The 22,215-nt window shown below is 35.7% G+C and overlaps 1 protein-coding gene across 1 annotated transcript in view; it reads left to right on the top strand.

Annotated features, from left to right (window-relative positions):
* Positions 1–22,215, top strand: part of LOC108905124 (homeobox protein araucan) — a 72,359-nt gene that overhangs the window by 49,498 nt on the left and 646 nt on the right. Inside the window, exons 3-6 of the mRNA XM_018707897.2 lie at positions 1,782–1,900; positions 9,433–9,746; positions 12,009–12,594; positions 17,387–17,463. Coding sequence (XP_018563413.1) covers positions 1,782–1,900; positions 9,433–9,746; positions 12,009–12,594; positions 17,387–17,426 — 1,059 coding nt within the window. The 3' untranslated portion in view covers positions 17,427–17,463. The remainder of the gene's footprint in view (positions 1–1,781; positions 1,901–9,432; positions 9,747–12,008; positions 12,595–17,386; positions 17,464–22,215) is intronic.

The following is a 22,215-nucleotide window of genomic DNA, read 5'->3' as shown; positions in this document are numbered from 1 at the left end:
GTTCTTTAAACCAAAATAAGTCTATTTACATGGATTTACCTTATTAGCATAAATGTGTTTAGTTTTTGTAATGTGTATTTCAATAATTTTATGAAAAGATTAATACATGCAAATAAAGATATCGTAAAAACTGTTCAAATGTTTTACATATAGACAAAGGTTTATACAAGGAATAATATTAAATTTTACTCCTCGCATAATTTCGTTATAACCTCTAAGGTTTTTTGTTTCACCTTGAATACGTTTTCAAAGTTCTTCTTCGTTATTTACAGATGTCTTATAAACTACAAACCTAACTAAAAAAAATCTAATGTATGGGGCACGCAGTATCGACAGTATCCAAAACCCAATACAGACATGCTTATTCGGTCATAACAAAACATTTAAATTTTCTAAATTATTGCAATATTAGTTAAAAAACTCTTGTACCTGCATAAGAATGTTGTGTGGAACTTGACATTCATTCTATGACGGAAACTTTACATTTTTTGTTAAGTGTTTTTTGGATCTGTTTTGTTGAATAAGAAATTAGAGTAGACAAGAAAATACGTTGAAGTAGTGAAATAATAGAACCAATTAAATTATTTGAAAGAAAATATTAGATTTTTTTCAAGTACTTGCCAGCTTATTTGAGTAACTGTCACTTGATTGTTTTGAAAAGAGAGAAATTCTAAATGTTATTTCTAGAATAACAGCTATCAACATTAAGTATTATTTTTTTGCTTGTTTATACTGACCCTACATTAAGCTTAATATATGTAACATTTTGGTGGGATTTACCATTCTAATGTTTATACCAAAGTAAATATTCTCATGCCGTTAATATTCTCATTTTGCTATTCATGCGCAAGCCACATGTAGAAAGGGTTCACCCATCAAAACGACCATTTCAAAAAAATAAATGACTTTACTACGCCTTGAAATATTACAATTATCTATGCGAGCTGTCTAACTAACTACTAAACTCAGTATCCCCACTTTTCGATTATGTTTAACATTAATAACCATAAAATTGTCCACTTAACCGAACAACATAACACGAGTATTTCCTTGGAGGCTCTGATGAAGCTGACATGCCTTATTTCCTACACTCATACTAACTAACATGTCGAAATAGTGTTCGAGAATAATTTTCCCTAATTTTGATCAGTGAAAGTTGTTAAATGGATACAGTTAGCTAACAATGTTCATCTCAGTGTGGACCCAGGGTAAGGACAATTTAGTACAATTTGTGGGCAAGCAAACACTTCGTTTGTACGTATATGGACTAATGTTTACCATAGTTCCGGTATGGGACTTATTGACCCCCTAATTCCCCAAATATTCCTAAATCGCGTAAATCTTTTTAATTTTATAAAAAAAATTTAAAGATCTACATTTTAAGTCCATCTAGCTCTGAAACTAAGCACATTTGTACTAAAGTTTATTTAAATCTACTTATCTTCATCGAAACAATATGTTGTAGGGAGAAGAATAGATGTAAAAATTTCTGTAAAAATTGTTATTGCTGTTTGAAACGTAAACAGCTGTTGTAACTAAAAATAAACAAAGTAAGAATCTCGTCGAAAGAGTTGTAATTCTAATTATCGGTTCGGTGAAATAATTGGCTGAAAATGAGTACCTAGGTATTTATTTTCCTGCCGACGACAGTGTTTCTAGTTTAAACATAATCGAACGTGATCATAGTTTTTGCACGAATGTTGGAATTTTCCATCGTCACGACGTAATTAAATAAACGCCGACGATAGGCAACTAACTAAATGAGTAATTTTCCTTTCTAGAGCAATCCCTACGCGCTGAAAGATGCCAGCGGAGCGGCCGACATGTCGGCGTGGACAAGCGCCGGCCTCCAACCCACCACTGGCTACTACCCCTACGACCCGGCGCTGGCGGCCTACGGGTAAGTCAATTAACGCCTTAATTACGACCTAACAATCTAACAGTACCGTATACACAGTAAATTGAGAAACATAGCTTTCGTTCATGCTGCAGTGCCCCAAGAAAATTCCGTTGGCTTTTAGATTTATTGCTCCTTTTACGGAACCACTCCGTCATTTGGATTAACAATTGGAAACGTGTAATGTCGTGACTAGTTTGTCATTGTATTATTGGCGGAATGATTTTGTCGAGCGTGTTGTACGGTACGTTGCATGATTCAATGTGCGCGTCCACGTTCCTTCCACATAAAGCGAAGATCTGGTGCTGATACCGGCGATATATCAGCGGACATGCTGGTGTGTTCCCTTCCTGTTGTGCCGCGAGTTCACCACTGTCGCGTTACTAATCCGCAGAATAATTGCATGTTACTTTTACGTGTATATTCGTTCCTATTCCACGCTATCTCGGGCTGGTTTATGGACGAGAGGAGCGCGCGCGCTCGTCTCGCGGGTATCTTTCGGCCTAACGCAATACAGGGTGTTTCTAAAATAGGGTTCCAGACTTCTGCTGCGTTTATAACTCATTAAAATAAGCCAAAAAGTTCCTATTAAGTTGTGCCCTAAAACGCATCCTTAGGAAGTTATATGCCCTTAAAAGGGCTCAAACAAAACTGTTTTTTTTCTGTTATTGACAAAACGGTCGAAAATAAACAGAAAAAAAATTATGGGTCTTACATAACTTTTTACGTTAAATAACATGGGCTACTCCGTTTTTCGACATGCAAATCATATGCGTCCCATTTAGGTTGGTGAAGGGGGTTTTCGGCCCGTAATTTTTTTATTTCAATTTTTTTACAATTTTCTCTACAGATTTATAAAATCTTAACAATTTTACGTAAAAAATATTATCTTCGTCCTAATCGATATTTCCAATGGTTTTCGAGTAAATTGAGTTTGAAAATTGCTCTTCTCTTTAAGTTATTATGCCAAAAATTACAAAAATCTGTTTACCATGGCAAATAAAAGACACTGACGTTGCCACAACGCTTAACAATTTAAGTTATTGATAACCTGTCAATTGAGCATTGCAGTGTTTAATTAGCAAAAGTGGTGAGTGGAAAATTTAAGTATACAACATTATTGCAACTCTTAAAATGGAGTCATATTCAAACACGGTAATGGCAGATATGCACTTTATGTACGGTCGTGCGGCTGGAAATGCATCAGAAGCGAGGCGTCTGTATGCGGCAGCATACCCGAATAGAAGACTTCCTTCTCGACAGGTATTTCAGAGGATCCATCAACGTTTAAGAGAAAATGGTTCGTTCCAACCAAGAGTAAATGATCGTGGCAGAGACAGATTTGTAAGAACACCGGTGATGGAAGAAAATGTATTGAGAGCTGTGCAGGACAATCCAAGGGTTAGTGTAAGAAGTGTCGCACGTATGCATAACATAAGTTTTTCTGTAGTTTGGCGAATTCTTTGCGAACAACTACTTCATCCTTTTCATATCCAGCGTGTTCAAGCTTTAAATCCGAATGACTACGAACCACGTCGGCAATTCTGCCAACGGTTTTTGCGAAAATCGAGGCGGATTCCGAATTTTGCATCTCTTATTTTGTTTACGGATGAGGCTTCAGTAAAGATGGTTATGTCAATTTTCATAACACTCATGAATGGGCTGATGAAAACCCACACAGCATATTTCAGTCCGACATCAGATTCGGTTTTCCGTCAACGTTTGGGCAGGCATTTTAGGCGATCGGCTAATGGGACCGTTTGTGTTGCCTAATCGATTGAATGGTGAGGGTTATTACAATTTTTTAGTTAACGACTTGCCAGGACTTTTGAAAGATGTCCCTTTAATTGAACGTCAAAGCATATGGTTTATGCAGGACGGGGCGCCACCTCATTAGCTACATAATGTAAGACAACACTTAAATGAGTTGTATGGAGAAAAATTGATAGGCCGAGGAGGTCCTGTTCCCTGGCCTCCACGTTCCCCTGACCTTAACCCCCTGGACTATTTTTTGTGGAGTCAACTTAAGGCAATGGTTTATAAAATTCCAATTGAGACCATTCAGCAACTACGGGAGGAAATTGAAACCGCGTGCATGGAAATAAGGCAAACACCTAGAATTTTCCAAAGAGTTCGCAAATCATTGAAGCGTCGAGCTAGATTATGCATCGAAATGCAAGGTGGTCACTTCGAGCAATTCTTGTAATTTAACTTATTATTACTAATTTTAATCCCATTATTTTCTATTTCACATTTAGCTATTGTCTGCAGTTAGTTCTTTAATTAGTAAGTGTAACTTTAAATAGTCTTAGTTTATGTCCTAAATTATTTATTAAATGATCGGATCCTTCATAACTGCAATTTATTTCAATAATGTTACTGAATTTTCAAACTCAATTTAATCGAAAACCATTGGAAATATCGATTTGGACAAAGATAATATTTTTTACGTAAAATTGTTAAGATTTTATAAATCTGTAGAGAAAATTGTAAAAAAATTGAAATAAAAAGAATTACGGGCCGAAAACCGCTTTCACCAACCTAAATGGGACGCATATGATTTACATGTCGAAAAACGGAGTAGCCCATGTTATTTGACGTAAAAAGTTATGCAAGAGTAAGACCCATAAATTTTTTTCTATTTATTTACGACCGTTTTGTGAATAACAGAAAAAAACAGTTTTGTTTGAGCCCTTTTAAGGGCAAATAACTTCCTAATGGTGAGTTTTAGGGTACATGTTAATTGGAACTTTTTGGCTTATTTTAATGAGTTATAAACGCAGCAGAAGTTTGGAATCCTATTTTAGAAGCACCCTGTATTCGTTCCTATTCCACGCTATCTCGGGCTGGTTTATGGCCGAGGGACCGCGCGCGCTCGTCTCGCGGATATCTTTCGGCCTAACGTAATATAGAGCGGGAAGCGGCGGCTCAGCGAGTAGCATATCCGGATTGCGCTGCGGCTAATTCCTGGTCGCGGAACGAGCGCCGTCGGAATGGCTTCAAGACAAAATGGCTGAAGAGGGAGCGCTATTGATTGGCGCGTTGTTGCGGCGTCGCGGCGCAGGTGGCGGCTGCCATCGCAATGCACCATTCGTATTTATCGGTTCCGCGACCCGCGGCCGAACGCTTTTGCGAACCAGTTCCCCGCGGTTTTGTTCTTATTCCAGAAACAACGTTTCCCGGTAATTGGGCGAATGCGTTACGGACCGCGCGGCAGCTCCTAATCTGACAGGTTCCCGCGATCCAGCGCTGGGCGGCAAAAAGAGCTGACTGAATAAATAGTTTGAAATGCGAGGTCCGCGACAGGGCGGACAAGGAAAAAAACCGATCGCTCGCTCAGCGGAAGTGTATCAATAATGTCTGGGAATCGAGGGAAACTTTATTTTTCCCGTTTTATTGACGTCGGTGGCCGCCTTTCCCTTGTCTGTCGAGAAAAAGTAGCCGGTTTAATAGGGGTGAAACCACTCTGGCCGTAATCAAATCCCACTAAAGGGGATAGCGAGGGCGAGCAACACTACATCAGTCTGACAGCTCTGCACAAAGAAATCCGCTATTAAGGCAATTCTTTAGGGGGCAGCGCAGCGTGACAATGTCAATTAATCCACAGTAATTTATGAATTTTACAAAATAATATTGTGATGAGAAACAGAAAAGTACACTGTAATGAAGAGGTATGGTAAAATTCCTCGAACTTACCATGATAGCCAGTTGCTGTAGAATGTTTAAGTAAAATTCATGTATAATCAATATACATGTGTCCCGCATAAGAACCGACACAGGGCAGGCGCTCGTAGGGGTGTCCAAAATATTGTAATTTAACCAAACTTACTTATATACAAAGTTGCACCCCTGAGGAATTATTAGCCCTCAAACTGGGGACCTAAATTTCTAAAAAAAATTAATATCTCTGCAACACTTTACCGTAGAAGAACCAAATTTGGTACATGATTTAGATTTATTACTGGTCTTCTTTGGCTATGATTTAAAATTAATTGAAGCACTACAAGGTGTTCATTGAGGATGACTCACCCCTAAAATTGTACCGAACATTTATTTCATTGACCGAATTGAAAAATAGTAATATTAATTCACAGCAGAATTTAATTTTAAAAATTTTTTTACCCTTGTTAAATTTTAAAAAACTTTATGGTTTTCAAGAAAAACCATATTAACTGACACAAGATTTTAACAGTGCTCATTAGAAAGTAATGCAAAAGTCAGTAGTAGGCTTTGTCTTTCAAATTTGAGAATTGGCCAAATAAATTTTACTTTACTTCTATCCTAATTCTACAAAAAGAAAACAAGTGCCTAGGTATGATTTTTAATTGTTAGAATAAAAAAAGCTTTAGGTACTAATGCAAATTGTGCCTCTATTTGACTAAACCAGATTTCCGGTTTTGTTATCCAAAACGGTGGTAATTTGATGACAAAGATTTTGTTGTCAACATTGATAGCTTCATTAATCATTTCATTTGTGTCATTCATTTTGAAGTATTTAAAAATAGTTAAAAATTTAGTTTAGTTTTGATATTGAGAGTAGGTTTATATTGTGTGTAGCAACCTTACCACAAGAATCAATATATACCTATTTTTATTTTTAAATGTTCCGATTTCTCTTTCTTCACTCTTCTTACTGCTTCAATTCAAAACTGAGTACATTCACTCAAATATAGGAACCCGTTAAATAAATTTTGTAGATAAACTCGTATTTGGTACACTTGTAACTAAATCTAAGTAAATGTCCTCATTATTGAGTAACTTCACGCCATTCTATGGTTGTCGTACGTTGTCTTTGTCTATTCCCATCGTTCCCACTAGGTCATGTGCTGGTGTGGTGTACGGCGTGTAGTGCTGAATAAGTGTCCGTTAATCCGGTTATTTTGGTGAAAATTATGTTTAAATGCAGTGGTTTGATTGCACTAATTAAAAACAATAATATATGGAGTCTCGATTAATATTTGGTTAAATAAACGAATAGTTAAATTCAACCGAACAGAAACATAATGTATACTTGTGACGTCCATTTTGCAATATCTACCTAAATCCCAGAGATTGCCTACCACTTCCTGGATACCCTGTATGACGTTTAATTAATTTCAACATCCTGTATATCAAATTAACCATTTATAAGTGACATATTTTTCATTAAATATTTAGTCAATTAAAAACCAAACCTATGCAAAGAAAATGCACAATAACAGTTAAATTTAAATCATATTCGAGAACAGACCAACTCTTAATTGTTCCTAAATGAGTCACTCACTTGATAATTGGAAAAAACTCACTTCTGCCGTAATAGTTTCATTAATAAAATTTCAGTTCAGTTATACTCGTACTAATAGAGTAAAAGTTTCACTCAATAGGGTGTGGACAAAAGTGGATACATCAACAATTTGAGTGAAATTTCACAGCAGATTAATTCCGCAATACCATCGGTTTAAAAAATGACATTATAACTATATTTTAAACTTAATTCATCCGCTTTTTATTGATTTATATGTGTTGAAAGTGAAGTGGTTTAGGTTTAAAAAAACAATATCAAATTCCTTTCTCTTTGCAAAGTTACAAGTCCTCCATTTTAAACTGTCTTCAAAATTGAAATGTTCTAACAAGTAGCGCAGAGTGATCTAATATTTCTCAAAATCCTCAATATTTATGCTACCATGTTCGTAGTTTTTCATTATGTGTCTATAAAAACACACTAGTTAGTTTTTCTGAAAATGAAAACAGGCATAGAGTACGACTTGCTTGTTCGAACATTGAGGGAAGAATTAGAGAATTTTAATGAATCGTCAACTGCCAGAGGTCAGTTTTAATATTATCGAAGAGATTATTGGCATATTTTATGACCATGAAAGACGACGACCTACCGTTTAATATTCGTGAAAATTTTAAATACAGGGTGTGTCAAAATAGAAGGCCATACCATTAACCACATATTCTTTGGAAAAAAGTAATGCGACTTTCCTCATGCCATTTTTTATTTGGGCGTCCCTGTTTCAATATACAGGGTGTTAAATTTACATTTTAAAAAACTATTTTTGTTAATAATCCCATTGTTTTGTAAGATACACACTTGCAATTTTGCACGTACTTTTATCTTATTCCGGCACACTTATCATGTAATTTTGGTGTAAACAATCGAAGGGCGAATGGAGGTAACTGAGAGATGCAGTACCCTTTATCCCCTCCAATTATTTCTAAGTAAGCCTATGAAGTTTTTTCTGAAATGAAATATCGAACGTAGAATTTTCTTCTGATCATTTTACCTCTTTTGTAAATTTTTGTTTAAATGCTCCGTTTTGGAGAAAAACGACATGTATTGATGATAACAAATGTCTTAGCGGCCGATAAATGTCAGGAAAAAATAGTGAGCTGTGAAAACAAATGTCCATCTTGTCAACATAATGACATTAGTTACTATTAGTTCTTTGATTCGGCAAATCGAGAAGTTGTAAGTGGTTATTAAGTTTTTAATTTAAGACAATATGGCTAATAGGGCGACAGTAGTTAATTTGACTTTTGGAGATATACCAGATATGCATTTATTAAACACTGACTACTTCTCGATTTGCCGAATCAAAGAATTAATAGTAACTAATGTCATTATGTTGACAAGATGGACATTTGTTTTCACAGCTCACTATTTTTTCCCGACATTAATCGGCCGCTAAGACATTTGTAACCCATCAATACATGTCGTTTTTCTTCAAAACGGAGCATTTAAACAAAAATTTACAAAAGAGATAAAATGACCAGAAGAAAATTCTACGTTTTATATAAATAAAACCTGCATAGGCGTACTTAGAAATAATTGGAGAGGATAAAGGGTACTGCTTCCCACAGTTAGCTCCATTCGCCCTTCGATTTTTTTCACCAAAATTGCATGATAAGTATGCCCGAATAAGATAAAAGTACGTGCAAAATTTCAAGTGTGTATCTTACAAGACAATGGGATTATTAACAAAAATAGTTTTTTAAAATGTAACTTTAAAATCCTGTATAGAAAGAATATGTGGTTAATGATATGGCCTTCTATTTTGGGACACCCTGTATATCAGTGAGGCGTTCAAGTATTATTACATACATAATTTTTTTTTATTTGAACATTGTAATTTGAAAACAAAGGGAATCGGACATAAAAACGAACTTTTATCTTAAAGTCACTAGTAAAACCAGTCCTAAATTTTTTCACCATTCATTTCTATACCCTACAGTAGCTACGGTAGTAGTAAAGAACGGATTTGTTAATTTTTCCATTTCTTTGCCAAAGTTGCTATTTGTAATGTAACATAATAAAATAATACAAAAACTGTTGTACAGCAGATACAACAAATAGATTTGTTTGACCTTTTTTACGACACAGTTTTATATCAGCTGTCTTGAAAGTTGCTCTAACTAGACTTCCGTGACGCTCAGTATTTTTATTAGGGAAACACCTAAAACACACCAAATTATTATGCGTACGTAAATTTAACCTTATTTTCATAAATGACACAATTATGGCTCACGTATAACGAAATTTATGGTTACAGATACGGTGCCGGGTACGATCTGGCGGCGAGACGTAAAAACGCGACCAGAGAATCGACGGCGACCTTAAAGGCATGGCTGAACGAACATAAAAAGAATCCCTACCCCACCAAAGGCGAAAAAATCATGCTGGCCATCATTACGAAGATGACTTTGACGCAAGTATCGACGTGGTTCGCCAACGCCAGGAGGAGGCTGAAAAAGGAGAACAAGATGACGTGGGAACCGAAGAACAAAACGGACGATGACGACGATGCCCTTGTGTCTGATAGCGACGACAAAGACAAGGACGATGACGAGAAACGCGATGATACAGGTGAGTGTAATTGGCTAAATCACGTATTAGTCAATTATGGTTATTGCTACTCACTTTTCCATATACCGTACGCGCCTAAGGTATGGAATAAATTTAGTAAAAACGAAACAAATTTTTTTTGAGAAAAATCCTCGAACAGGTCGATTTTTAATTTAAAAAATACTTATTTTAGCATAAAAGGCGATTTTCAACCATCATTTGTTTTCGAGTAATGACGTCATCGACAATTTTTTTAAATAGTAACCCCTATTTTTTTTCTTGATTCTGAAAGATCGTTTCATTGTCGATCCGACAGTATTAAAATGTTGCCATCTTACATAGGAAAGTTTTCTAGTAAATGACGATTGAATGTTAGAAAACCCAAATCAATTAAAATAAAGCAAAAACATTATCAAATTTAGCTTTTCGAAATGCCTGAAGTTTTTTATGGATCACGTAGGTGTAAATCTTTAGTGTCACTGTCATACCGACTTTCTAAGTATTGTAAGCGATATAAAAAATTATTGTTGAATTTAAAGTATTATGGCACAATTAACTGTCACACAAAGAATTGAAATTTTAATTCTTATCGGATGCTGGGATAAGACTAGAACACAGCAGGAAGTTTGCGATTTATTGAATGAAAAACATCCAGATCGCCGTATCAGCCAATCAACAGTCAGTAAGATAGAATCTAAATTTAGAGAAACTGGCAATGTTGTAGATATTCCAAAACCTGGACGTCCAAGCGTTAGTGAAGATCACAAACAGAACATTTTGATAAGTATGGTAGATAATCCTCACAATACTTCACGATTGGTTGCATTAAGTAATGAAATTAGTCAGACCACAGTGCTACGTATCGTGAAGAAGGAAAAATATCATCCCTACAAAATTCAACTTTTGCTGGAACTTAATGAAGACGATCCCGACCGCCGCTTACACTTTTGTGAAATTATGATGGATTTATGTCAAGTAAATAGAGATTTACACCGGCAAATACTTTTTTTAGACGAGGCCACGTTTTGTCTTAATGGTACAGTGAACCGTCAAACTTGCAGGTATTGGAGTCGGGAAAATCCTCATTGGATGGTAGAGACACATACCCAACACCCACAGAAATGAAATGTGTGGGCTGGAATAGTTGACAACAGAATAGTAGGGCCTTTCTTTTTTGAAGGAACCCTTACAGGAGAAAGATATTTAGAGTTTTTACAAAATGACCTTGTTCCAGCGCTTGCAATAATTTTTCCTAACGATAATAACCCTGATATTTCTGATGACACCATATGGTTTCAGCAAGAAGGTGCACCTCCGCATTATGCGTGCCCTGTTCGAGATTTTCTGGACAATTGTTTTCCTAGGAGGTGGATCGGCAGACGAGGACCGATAGAATGGCCCGCGAGATCCCCAGATCTTACACCCCGGACTATTTCTTATGGGGCTACTTAAAGTCCAAAGTGTACGTTAATAGACCACATAATTTAGAAGAACTCCAAAATTGTATTATAGATGAAATACACACAGAGTTACCCCAGAAATAATTCATAATGTGCAAGAAGAATTTCTACACAGACTTGCGTATTGTCAAGAAGTCGGTGGGTGGCAATTCGAACACTTTGTTATTTTTTTAATGAATAAAATTTACGTTTTCTAAAATTCAATCGTCATTTACTCGAAAACTTTCCTATGTAAGATGGCACCATTTTAATACTGTCGGATCGAGAATGAAACGATCTTTCAGAATCAAGAAAAAAAATAGGGGGTTGCTATTTAAAAAAATGTCGATGACGTCATTACTCGAAAATAAATGACGGTTGAAAATCGCCTTTTATGCTAAAATATGTATTTTTTAAATTAAAAATCAACCTGTTCGAAAATTTCTCTCAAAAAAAATTGTTTCGTTTTTACTGAATTTATTCCATACCTTAGGCGCATAAGGTATAATAATCCCAGTTGGTTACTTTGTTTTACTTAGTATGTGCCAATTTCTGAATTTCTGTACATATTTAAATTAAAGACAAAAATTAAATTTGAATTGAAAAAATATTTCATCTATTGCATGATCCCTTCAATTCCCAATAGAGCTATATGTTCCCTGCGCGCAGAATTTCAGTCTATTAATAAGCTTACGCCCCTTTTAACGCTCTTAATCTGATCACCGTTTATGCGAGTTAGCCCTCGGTGATATATAAGGAAGGACCCCTCCTCTGTCCCTAGCTCTTAATTACTTCAAGAGATTCACCCTCCCGACTTTAAATCATCCAAAAATATTGCTTGCAGACATCCACGGTCGGATAAAGTCGGAACAGAACGGGAAAGACCTGGACGACGACGACATGACGGACGACGATAGAAAAGACGACATCCTCGGTGGAAACATGCACCACATCTTGGGCAACGGGTTCGGCCTGAAGCCGGAGATGAAGACGTCCGACTGCGGCGTGCCCTTGCCGCCGTCCAAGCCCAAGATATGGTCCTTGGCGGACACCGCGGCTTGCAAGACCCCACCACCACCGCCCTCCCAACAGCAACAGTGGCTGGGCAGCAACGGGTTCGCGCTGCCCAGCTCGAGATACGGCGGGAGCGGTTTCCTTCCTAGTCATTGCCAGCAGGGTTTTCCCGAGGTCCAGACGGACACACCGCCCCAGACGCCGCCCAGTATGAAGCTGCCCAGTGTCGCTGGTAACTTGCTTCCCGGACAGGGGCCCTGCATAGGGAGCTCGTCCGCGAACAGCGGTTACTCGCAGTCCGGCTTCTTGGGCGGCTTCGGCAGGCTTCAGTCGCCGCAGAGACCGCCCCCGCCACAGTCCGGCCAGATGCCAGCACCATCGACAGACAACGCTGCCTTCAAACCCTTCTACAAAAGGTAAGTAGAATATTTAATCTGTATATTCCGTGGAACATGGTATATTTTTGTGTAAGATTCAAAACTCATCAAAAAAAGAATTTGAATATACGAGGGACTATTACTAATACAATTTTGTAAAAAGGAAACAAAAAGAACAGTTCGGAATTGATTTAAAAATCCACTTCTGTACGGCACTAGAAACTGGTCCACTGTAAAACCTGAGCATGCAGTCGGCGATCGGCAAAGCGGAAAAGTGTAATAAAAAATAAACGGACAAAAATTTGAAAAAATTTCTTTCCGAGGGAAAGTCCTACCCAGTTTCTACGAACTAACACAAATGTTGTCTTGGTTTACCATAACACAAATGCTTCACCATAACACAAATGTTGTCTTACTTCACCACAAATTAAAACAGTATCCATCAACTTCGGTTGCTATAGACGAAAGCTATTTTTGACACTTGAAAAACTAATGTAACCACTATCGCAAAAACGTTAATACTAAATAATGAAGTAATTACGAACGGGTTCAGGAAAGGTGATAGTAGTTCTTGGTTTAGCAACGAGTTATCCCAATCGTTATGAGTTCATTCTCATTACTTATACGTTTTCAATAAAGAACCATTAATCACTGATCCAGAAAATCAACTCTGTTGACGCATATACATATACTGCAAGTTGATTCCGAATTATTCGCGAATTACTTGTTGGAACAAACCAAACCTAAAGGACCTCAATTATGGCATATATTTTTAAAAAGGTCCTGTGACTTTGCTTTTGTTCAATTTAAATTGAATATAGTAATAAGTACAGACAAAGCCGAATTGCCTGAGATGCTACTCAGACTGAATAGAAAGTAAAAGAAAGTAAAGTATTTCTAGAGTTATCATAACGAGGTAATTTTTATAGAGACAAAGTTAAAGCTACGAGTATACCTACTTATTTGCACTTTTATACTCGGTGCAAAACATAATCCTGTGAACACTGACTAACTTTCTGCAATTGTGGCTCATTTCCACCCACCATGTCTCTTGATTCCTAATACATCAAATCCTGTATTAGTCAGTAACGTTACCGATGTTCTTCGGAATGAATGGCTTGTATATGTTTCAGGATGGTCTAGTTTCAAAAACAGTACAATCTTATTAGCAACTATAGAAAGAGTAGAACTCAGACGAGAAGTAATTGTACATGTACGTGACATGCCATTTTTAGATTCTGGAATTGTAACTACAATAATGTTATCATCGAAATTTTTGAAACTGACGTCCAAAGTAAGTTTGCTTAACTCATCAGAACGGCATGCTCCTGCAATGTCTGCGACGGTCACTACCTTCATTAGCAAATATGTGTTATCGGGTGCCTGAACGAGAAAATCGTTGACTCGTTCTCTTGTAAAAACGTTTGACTTTTTACGTGGATAGCCGTCATTCTTACGTTTCAAAAGTGCTCTCAGCTTGGGGTATTTTGATATATCCACGTTCTCCTCTATGAAAATAGTTGACTTATTCATAGAGTATTTACTCCACAAAGTAGCCGGTGACTTTAAAGTTCTTGACTTCTCAATGAAATATGCTAGCAGTGACATTTCAGAAACACCAGCATTTTTGTTCTGGCACCAGAACAGATAAAGCAGATAAAACGTTATACACCCCGCAGCAGTTAAGTATAATTTACCAGTCTCGGACTCTATTGCCAGCCCTCGCTCCGCTCGGGCGCAAAATCATCCTCAACTGGTAAATAATACTTACCTCCTTTATAGTGTAAATAACTATTACAGTAATGTACGACAAAGGATTTTTTACTTTTTATTATTGTTTTCTTTTATGTAACTCTCAAAATATTCATAAAATACATTATAAATTGCTCAAATATTACCAGAAATACTTTTTAGGAAATATTTAAAAGTGTGGGATTGAACAAACAATGACATTGCAGTCACATGCGAGCGTAATAATTATATTTAACACTGTCCTCGAAGTACGACAAAATATTTTGCAAAATAAAAAAAGTGGTTTTGCATGATTACGTGTCCCAACAAGAATATTGTATTAAAAACATAATATATGAGCCTTTAAACAAACGTAACAAAATTGTTTATGTTACAGCACTGGAATTTGTTCATTTACGAAGCATTTTCATGAGCATAATTTATCAACCGAATACACGACTAATTACCGTATTACAGCTGAACAACTTAACTCATTTAATTGGTAACCTAAAAATAAAAATTTCAGATCCTTATCGTCGAAATTTCGTCTGCGGTCTGGGAGTTAATTTCAAGTACCTACACCGCTAATTTATTTCTACATCGCCTTTGAAAAATAAAAATAAAGCTGTTTCCGTACTTCTCATTCTTGAAATACGTGAAATGGAATATGCATAAAAACAAACGAGTTGGCCGTGAAATTCTAATGTATTGTATTGCGAATTTTGCCGGCAGAACAGTGACGTACCGCGGTAAAAATTTGGGCAAGGCGCAAACTATTTTTAGGTACATAAGTATATTTGGAATGAGTTACGGGGCATAAAAATTTCCAAAGTTATTGAAAAAAAAACTGGAATGAATAGAAACCTAATAATACAATCTTTTATCCCTGCTATAATATTTAATTATTATATTTATTTAATATTATTAAATGCGCGAAGCGGGAAAGTAATTGATAATAAAATAATGAATACGTACATCTTTATATACTTAGATAGATCCCAATATTTAATTTTAATTTTTCTAAATAGATGTCACAAGGTGTGTAAGTGTCATTGTTCAAGCATCTAAATATGCAACACGTAGCTCGTTCCTTATTTATTATTTTTCTAAAAAATAACCGCTGAAATTATACAAAGTTGAAGTACTATGTTCGTCAAATATCTTTTGATACTTAGGCCTATTTGACATTTCAATGCTTCAATTGTTAAACAATTTTTTTGTAATTCCCACGACATCGGGTAATCACCACTTTTTGACATTTCAAGAGACTTATCACATTCATTTTGTTTTAAAGAAGGACGGAAGACATAACATCTTTGGAAACGTCAGTAAGTTTTAACGAACGGCATCGCAACCAACCCGAAATTTGAAGTATTGAAACATCAAAGGGGTTAAGTGCCAAAAAGTGATTTCTGAGAAATTTGACAAAAATGGCATAAAATTTGAAAATTTTTGTAGCCATACGTCCAAAAATCTAGGCACCTTCAATAATGTTGTGTGTACAGTGCCAGATGATGTGTACTGTAGTATAGAGAGCAGTAGAACTACTGCAGGAAAAATGAAAAAAATTAGATAGGTGCTAGTGTTCCATATTTAGCTGCTTGAAGTTTCTTATCGAATATCGTATCCCAAATGCCCTGCAAATCCAAAATACTGACTTCCCTAAGATCCTGTTATATTCTTTTTTCAGAATTAAACGTTTGTGCTAGGATACGACTTAAAACTATATTTTATAAATAAAAAAATATAAAATGCATCGATTATCAACATATATTCGCCGACAAAACCAACCAATCTGGTAAAATAAAGACACTTTAAGACAAACAGTGGCACTTACAGCTTTTACCATTTATTATTTAGTAGAAAAATTGTCAAGTATTGGCATTCGCTCTCAATACATGTAATTCACACTGGTATTTTGCACTTTTATATAGTATAAACTCAATTTTATGCAAAATGATTTCAGTCCCTTTCACATTTCAACGCTTCAGTAGGGAACTCGATTATTTTTTTAATTGTCTTGTAATAAGCAGTACAGGGTGTTTCAGGATTAAGTCGACAAACTTTAAGAATATTTCTCATAAAAAAAATAAGAAAAAAATCAAGTATAAATTTTTTTCCAGAGACGCTTCATTTTCGAAATATAGGGTGCTAAAGATTTTTAAAAAAAATTTTTAAATAACTAAATCAATTTTGCCATGAAACTATAAGAGTTGGGAAAAAAAGTGAATGTACACTTTTTGTCAATAACAAACTGTTCTATCTAAAAACAGCATCATTTTTTATTTTCAGTAGGTCCGTATTAATTTTTTTATAATTTAAAGAGTCTGAGTCCCCATAACTCCGCCACTGGTTGCTTGCGGAACTTCTACTTCTGTGGAAAAATGGTATCTTATAAGAAAATATCATGCCAAATTTGGCTTAAATAGCCTTCTTCAATTGGAAGTTATTTAAAAATTCGAACTCTTTTAAAAATCTTTTAACGCCCTATATTTCGAAAATGAAGCATCTCTGGAAAAAATTTTATACTTCATTCCTTTCTTATTTTCTTATGAGGAATATCTCAAAGTTTGTCGACTTAATCCTGAAACACCCTGTATAATCATGTAGTGAAAATATTAGAAACCTCTTAAAATAAGATCCACTTCTTATTTGTGGAAGGGCGAAATGATCGGTGACTATTAGACGCCTTCATTATAGCCATCTTTCTCTATCGCACGAATTTCTATCTATCGCTCTCACGTAACGCCCGATGAACCATGAGGACTTTCCGACCCTGTATACTACATATTTATGCAATTTTAAAAGAAATTAAACCTGAACTAAGCTAAAATCCTCAATCACCATAATTTTCGAATTACGCACGTTCCAAACTTATGTTACTGAAACGCTGGTAGTACAAAAGTTGTTGTTAATTAAAAAATAAAAAGGAACTCACGTAATCTAGATCCGGACCAGCTTATCTCCTCATTAGATGCTTATTTACCTAATCAAATCCGTATAATAATTCAGATCTATCGCCGTCCATCTGTTCTCACAATTAAGAGTGGACAACTTATCCGGCCTGTGTGTTCTAATTGAGGTTTTTTTTTGTTCGCAGCTCCCAAGGCATGAACGGAGGGTTCGTGTCGCCGGTTTGAGCCGCTCCCTGTTGGGCCTCGTCGACTCATCTGCTAGGTAAGTGTTGCCCACGCTCGAATACGCTGAATGAGGAATGCCCGCAGTCGCTATCGCCACCTCGGTGACATTGACAAATGAAGCGAGATTCTGATCGGTGAATGGTTCTTGCGCGGGCCAGCCACTAACTAGCCCGCGATGTGCCCGGGTCTGCTCAATCGGACGCAAATACGAATTCGCTCTCGGGAAGGTTTGGGTTGAAAAATCCAAATATCCAAATAAAAGGAGAAACATTTTTATTTTATATTTTACGGAAAAAGGCACAAACACAGTTGATAGAAAGTTTGCTTCCATGAGACTGCCATTTTTTATGTCTAGATCCTAATTTTTACTTTTTCGAAAAAGTAATACTTAGCCAAGGGCATGCCAAAAAGTTACTTCAGTTTTTCAATAGAACAATTCGTAGGTACATAAAACTGGTGTACCTAATTTTTTAATAACGTAATATATTTAGAAAAAAATATATAATTAAACATTATTCGCACACTTCTTCAACAACATCCACACAAATTTGAAAGCGAGCAAGAAATTCATTATAGCTTAGTCTAATCTCTCCTTAAGTTATGGGCTGTACAGCTTTTCTAATACATTGGCCGATATTACTGTTCAAAGGTCTGTTGTCCACGATCTGTTTGAATTAGCCCACCAGGAGTCCAAGTCCATGATTGTTAAATCTGGACACCTTGCGGGCTATGGATATGAACCATATCGGTAAATTTATCGACTGGGAAATGTACTCTGTAACCGCGTCGTAACATTTACAACACAATGTGTCGAACAACCGTCTTGTTGAAAAGGTATTTCGTTACGTAAACTTTAGAACATGTATCTTCAAGGAAACCGCACAGCAAACATTTACTTTTTTGAAATATTCTAGTCCACATAGTATTCTAAAATGAGGATTTCTCGGCATCCTAATATCGCAAATGTTGCGAAGCAACAATGCTGTTTGTCGAAAAAGTAGGTTCGTCCGAAAATATAATCTGTTGATGGAACTTTAGCTCCATACCTCTGATTCACAGACAACAAATCGAGCCATTTGGTTTCGTCACCTTCGCCTGCCTTTAAAGTGTGGTCGAAAACTGGTTTTTATGGCAGAATTTTATTTTGTTTCACAATTTTTTGCGTCTCATTTGTATCACCTTAGGATATTCATTCACTGACTGTAGAACTAGCATAGTAGTGGCATCTTCATCGTCATAGTTTTTCTTTTGTCTCGGTGTTTTCGACAATGACCCTGTTCTTAAAAATCTTTGAACTATTTTATGTGAACACTTCTGTTTCGTTGAATTCTTACGTTACTTGATGATAAATGTTATCACCCTTGCCATAACATTCTATTAGGTTTTTTTGATGTAGTGTCAGCAATTTACTGTTCGGTTTATTAAATGATGTACAGTGACACAATAAGCAAAGAATAAAATGTCATAACGTCAATGATTATGTAATTAGAATTCTATATTTCTATAGAAAATGTCTTTCTTATTGGAGAAAATTGTTTCTTCATATCAATTGTACCCATCGACAAATCTTCTAATAAACAGTGTTTACTGATTTTGCCATAACTTGGAATTCTATATCATTTTTCACACCTAAACATTGTGGAAAAAGTAGGCTTTTTTCCGTAAAATATATAATAAAAAAGTTTTTTGTTTCATTCACTGTAACCGTGGACATTCTGTATATAGAGAGATATAAAGGGTGACGATACAAAAATTTAGAGTTGACCTTTTATCTGTCGTGGTTTAGCCTGCTTGAATTTAAATTTGTGTCATTCGTTTCTAAAAATCAAGTATGCCCTGGATATTAAAAAACATTATTTTACCAGTAAAGTGCATTTTGTGTAAAGATGCGGTAAAATGTTATTGGGAAGAGTAGTTCAGAATCATAATTATGTGTGTCAATCCAAATATTGAAATAGGCCTAAGACATTATAATTTTCCCCACATGCTTAGTTTATCATTTTGAGAAACATTTTTTAATAACATTTTGTTGTATATCATACATTACTATCGAAAAAATAAAAATCAGAAGCAGAAATACTTAGTATACTTAGTCTAGAAATATAGTATGCTGTATACTTAGTCTAGATATAAAAACGATAAAAACAATATGAATGCTGATTGAGATATTGCATATTATGTTCGAAGATAAAAACTTTATAAAGAAAAAACTTCAAATATGAATGATAAATAAATATTCTAAGTAGTACAGATATTTTCTAAGAAGGCATTTCTTTAGATAGAGTCATACACTTAAATATATATTATCTTAAGTTGACTCCAGATGATAAGCTCACTTGCCAAATATTTGTCAACCGTAAACAAATGTCGTATCGTGTGGATGATGCATGTCGGTATACTCGAAATCATGTCTACACTTGCCAAATACAAACGATACACTAACTTCAATAATGTCATTTCTACAGACTGAAATTCCTAATTTCTCTACATTCCTATAAATAAGAAATGACAAGTGTGCAAGGGTTGATTGGTACCTGTTTCTCTCTTGCACTTGGCAAGGGTATACCTTTGAATAAATGAAATTTGAATACGCAAAATTTATCAATAAAGTTCCGTGTCACTACATATCCTAGGGGTTTTGAAGTTAATGTTAAATATTTATATTTAGAGATCCAGTATTATCTTCTTACTTCAGTTGCTCGACAAGTAATCTCCTTCGTTGTTCTTTCTTTTTCTTTTGCTATTAACATACATATTGCACTGGTGTAAGAATGCCATCTCGACATCTTAAACTTTTCTAGTTCTCCTTCCTTCTTCCATGCCTAGTGATTGGTCCTGATAAGTCCCATGGTACCGCGGCCTCATTGGGCCTATTGTGCGTCCCACTACTAGTCCTATTCAGCAAGTAGTTTTGTCCTTTTAACAAAATCCAAAAGCTTCCTTGCTGACACTTCTCTCAGTTCCTTGGGTTCCAAATAGGGTCCCTCCAGGAGCGTCATTCTACTACGTGCGAATCTCGGGCACTCGCCCAGATATGCAGAGAAGTTTCATCCGCCTTTTCTAGTTACTTTGAATATTTCGAAGAGAAAATATTGATGAATTTTAAATCTTTCATTCTTACATGTAGTTTCGGTTTTTCCCATCAACAACTGAACCGCATAGTTGACGATACCGGCGCTATAAACCTTCTGATAACTGATTTGATTCGTTTCTGAAGACAAACGCTGATTCAGATATCGCACTTATGCCCCAAGGTCAATCCCATTTGAACTTTTGTCTAGCGAACTTAGCAATCGGTATCACGAAATATATTTTACATCCGTCTGATACAAAATAACTTCAGTTTTTCTGTCCAATTACGTCGTCTGAGATCCTAGGTAGAATCCAAACATCTGTGACACCTTTAGAGCTCACACCGACAGGATTGCCACTTTTATTTGGAAGGATTTAATGAGGCCGCCACCTCCTCAGTCCAGACCTGACCGGATAAACCTGTCCCGCTGAGAACCCATTGTTTTAAATCAATATCCTCTCTACACACCCTTTCTATTAGAACAAACATTCGTCTGACGTATTGTTATGGCCCTGTGGTCCGCTGCCTCACTCCCGCTTTTGTCATTAAACGTTTACAATTAGGTCCGGACGCGATAGCATCGCACAACGGTCGCGAGAAAAGAACACTCTTAACTTCTGACATAATAACGTTAGATTATTATTATTATTCAATTTAGTGACGTCGGAGGTGGATCCATGATAGGAAATCTGTTGGTGCTAATTCCTAATTCTTTCTTAATTTCATATAAGTATTTCTCTGTTATAGAATGAGTAGAAGTATCTGTTAATATGGCTTTCAAATTAACAAACGGTACTTAATAAAAAACAGAAAAACAACAAATGAATAATTAAAAACAACGACAACAAAGGAATCTAATTTCAGAACATACTTCCCTCCTCGGTATTTTGATATTGAATTTATTTAATCAGACATAACTCATCACAACTTTCAAAGTTTATAGATGAATTAGGGTAGGAACGATGAATTAGGTTAGGAACTTTAAAAAAGATTAATTAGGTCAGGAACTTTTATAAGTTTCAACTTAGGAACTTTACAAGTTTAAAGATGAACTTAGGAACTCCAAAAGTTTAAAGATGAATTAGGTTATTGTTAAAAAATATAACTTAGTGGTTCTTTTTTGGTACTGTCGTATATATAACGCAACTTACATATTTTGTTAATTTTCAAATTTATAAGTTTATGTATAAAAATTAAAAAAAAACACGCTTTTAGTGACGTCATTTTATTTTCGCATTCTTCTCAGCAAACCCTCTAATTTGATACCCATATCATGGGAGTGCATAAAAAATAACTGGTCAGAGTCGGCCATATTGGATTTAGAATGACGTCACTTAGCTAACCATGCATTGTCATCTAAACTAAACGTATATGCAAAATTTGATGCATACAAACAAGGCAAGTTAAAAAAGTGCAAAAACGTCTATGATAAAACTATCTAATTGTGGTTCATTGCCATTTATGGCGAGTGTAGGCAAAATATAACAGAGCAACAGAAAGACATTAGATCTGCTATAGTTACCTAAACCACATATCTACCTAAACCAAACAAGTCAGGAAACTTTGAAAATTTAAAGAAGAGTTTTTTTACTACGAGGGAGTTTGATTTCACAGTTAAACTCAATTATAAAAAATTCTCATACAACGGAAATTTTACAACAGCAACCACAAAAGAAGTAAAATTAAAACGTTTGTATCTAGCTGTCAATTGTTTAT

This window comes from Anoplophora glabripennis, unplaced genomic scaffold, assembly GCF_000390285.2.
Source record: "Anoplophora glabripennis isolate ALB-LARVAE unplaced genomic scaffold, Agla_2.0 scaffold176, whole genome shotgun sequence".
In the NCBI taxonomy this organism is placed as follows: Eukaryota; Metazoa; Arthropoda; class Insecta; order Coleoptera; family Cerambycidae; genus Anoplophora; species Anoplophora glabripennis.
This window is presented reverse-complemented; position numbering and strand designations above follow the sequence as displayed.